The 2,717-nt window shown below is 39.0% G+C and overlaps 1 protein-coding gene across 1 annotated transcript; it reads left to right on the forward strand.

Annotated features, from left to right (window-relative positions):
* Positions 1 to 1,978, forward strand: LOC111321091 (orexin receptor type 2-like). The gene has a single exon (XM_022923876.2). It carries the CDS (start codon positions 511 to 513, stop codon positions 1,525 to 1,527), a length of 1,017 nt encoding a protein of 338 aa, XP_022779611.1. The 5' UTR covers positions 1 to 510; the 3' UTR covers positions 1,528 to 1,978.
* The last annotated feature ends 739 nt before the right edge of the window (positions 1,979 to 2,717 follow it).

Consider the following 2,717-nt stretch of genomic DNA (forward strand, 5'->3'; position numbering starts at 1 on the left):
TATTAACGAGCCCGTCCGACAACCACTGGGATTGAAAATTGCATTGACCTTTAGTCCTACACTTATAGAAAAAGATAAGAAACAGTCGTTGCGCGTGGAAATTAAAGTCGAATTTGCATCAGGTTGCAAGCAATGTAGTTACATTGACAATTGGCCAACTTTCCTTGACTAAGGTTAACATGGGCTCACAATCCAACACGAAATTTCTCATTATCTCCCACACTGCTTGACTAGCAACGCAGCTTTTCTCTTAGTCAACTTCGTGAATGAAAGACGTGTCGCACAGTGCGGAAAAAGTAAATACATTTGCGCGGTGTTAGTTAGGAGTTGTTGCATCACCTGCCTCAAGAAGTCGACGCCTACTGGCCAGGACATATACAATCCATTGAGTGTTTGACGTTCAGTCAAATGTCCGCTGTGATTAAGTTTCGGCGATATAAATTAACATCATATCTCCGTTGATAAACTCGGTTTCGATCAAAAAGTGGAATCGACTCCGCCGTTTGAAACATGTTGGCTTTGAGTGCAACTACCGAGGCAGCAACACTTGCGCAGTTAAATCAGTCCATACAGATTTGTTCTCCTCCAAAGCATGACTTAGTGATGAAGATCCTGAAGTACTTCATCTTCAGCGCAATATTTGCTGTCAGCTTGAGCGGGAATTGCTTTGTGTGCTGGGTAGTTTGGAAAAGACTTCGTATGCGGACAGTGATGAATTATTATTTGGTCAATTTAGCCGCAGCCGATCTGGCGTTCACGCTAATATGTATACCATTTGATCTCCCCGTTCAAGAGAAGTCTTGCATCTGGCCATACTTCGGCGCGCTGTGTAAGGTACTCTTTCCATTACAAACACTATGCTCTAGCGCGTCCGTTTTCACGCTGACGGCGATCGGTTACAGTCGGTATCGCGCTATAGTACATCCTTTGAAGTCTCAAATCGGTCTCGCTGACGCAAAAAAAAACATATACTTCATATGGCTCGCTTCACTGATCTTGGTATTGCCTTACGCGATGGTCCTCGGAGTTAACCCTTTAACCGGTCATTGCGAAGAGGGTTGGCCGGAACCTAAGCAAACGTACAGTCGTATCTACTCGTTTATAATATTCTTTGCAGATTACGCAGTACCTGTGCCTGTTGTCTTTGTTTCGTACCTCAAAATCTGTCACGAACTACGCTTAAACGGAGATCAAGTACCAGTAGCACAGCCAGAGCAGATAAGAGACTCAGAAAAAGTGCTGAAAATGTCGATTGTCATAACCATAGTTTTTGCCGTATGTGCGTTACCAAACCATATTGCTTGGTTAGCACTCGATTTCTTCACCGATAACAAATGTGCACAATGCAGTACGTGGGTTATCGTGGCTAACATTTTTGTGTTTGCTAACAGTGCTGCAGATCCCATCGTGTACACAGTTTTTAACAGGAGATATCGAGACGAGTTCAGAAGTCTTTTTCACTGCCAAAAGCTGGAAATAGTAGAAAACGATGAAAATGCAGTAAACCTAGACGACAGAGCTGTATAAATAACCATTCATAGCTGGAGGAACACGCCTCCCAGCCCAACTTTTATTGAAACCAAGAAAAAAATCTGTAACAGAATACACTAATTTTTTTATGCGCGCAAAAATGGGTGCTTGTAACAATGATGGACGTAACTAAAAGTAAATTTATAAGAGGCTCTCGCTAACGAGTTTACAGTTTCGACAGCGCCTTCTTTTGACCCGTTTTCATAAACTTGACCACACTATAGCTAAAGATGATCTCTCTCGAGTATAACTTGAAATAATTCAGAATGAGAGAAAATCATCTTCAAAGCACAATAACAGCGTTTAAAGTGCAAAATGAGCCAAGAGAAAACAATTAACAACAAAGGCAAACCATATGCCGATTGTTCAATATTCAATTTTGAAGCCCCTGTAAATACCGTTCGCATAAACAATAACACTAATAATTAAAGTTCTCTTTTTAAAAGTTCCTGTGTATTCACTGTTTATTTTGTCTATTTATTTTTTGTATGTTAATTCATGTGTCAAACACAGATACGTTCAAACAAAGGCACATATCTTGCACCCAATTTACAACTGTAAGATAATTGCAGAATTCTGATCGATTGTAGTCTCATCTAGAAGTCATTTCATTTCACTAACGCAACGCCTAAAAATAATTTTGTAAATTTTGTGGAATATGAAAGGGGGTGCGTCAACATAACAAACGACAAAGCATCTGTACTCTGGTAAAAGAAACTGCACACGAAAATACATAAGCATGAATAAATAAGGGAAAATACGGAAAATAAGAGCCAAGAGTTAGTTTGTTTTTCAAAACGATATATTTTCGTAGACATAACATCTCAAGAGTGGCGGTCATGTTATTCAGTTATGGGTAAATTACCACGGTATTACATTTAATCTGCACGCAGTGGAACACCACGCCAAAATTTTTGATTCAAAGCAGTCACATTTGTCATAAAAAGAAAAATAATCAACCTTTTGGCATCTCTAATAAAACAAAAACAAAAAACAAAGGAAGAGAGACTAAAATGTTCACTTGCGTTGTTTGGAATATGAATATAATTTTTAGCAGCAGAAACAAAGCAAGATAAATCTGGAAAAAAAATTATTCTTTCGAGGTTTCAAGGAAATATTAAACAAGAAAGGCTTTCATTGATCAAATCTGTAATAAAGCCGCAAGCGAAATGATGGGTTTTATCATC

The sequence above is a fragment of the Stylophora pistillata genome, chromosome 3, assembly GCF_964205215.1.
Source record: "Stylophora pistillata chromosome 3, jaStyPist1.2, whole genome shotgun sequence".
Taxonomy (NCBI): domain Eukaryota; kingdom Metazoa; phylum Cnidaria; class Anthozoa; order Scleractinia; family Pocilloporidae; genus Stylophora; species Stylophora pistillata.

Coding starts and splice junctions, on each gene's coding strand:
- LOC111321091 (XM_022923876.2), top strand. CDS start 511: ATGTTGGCTTTGAGTGCAACTACCGAGGCAGCAACACTTGCGCAGTTA.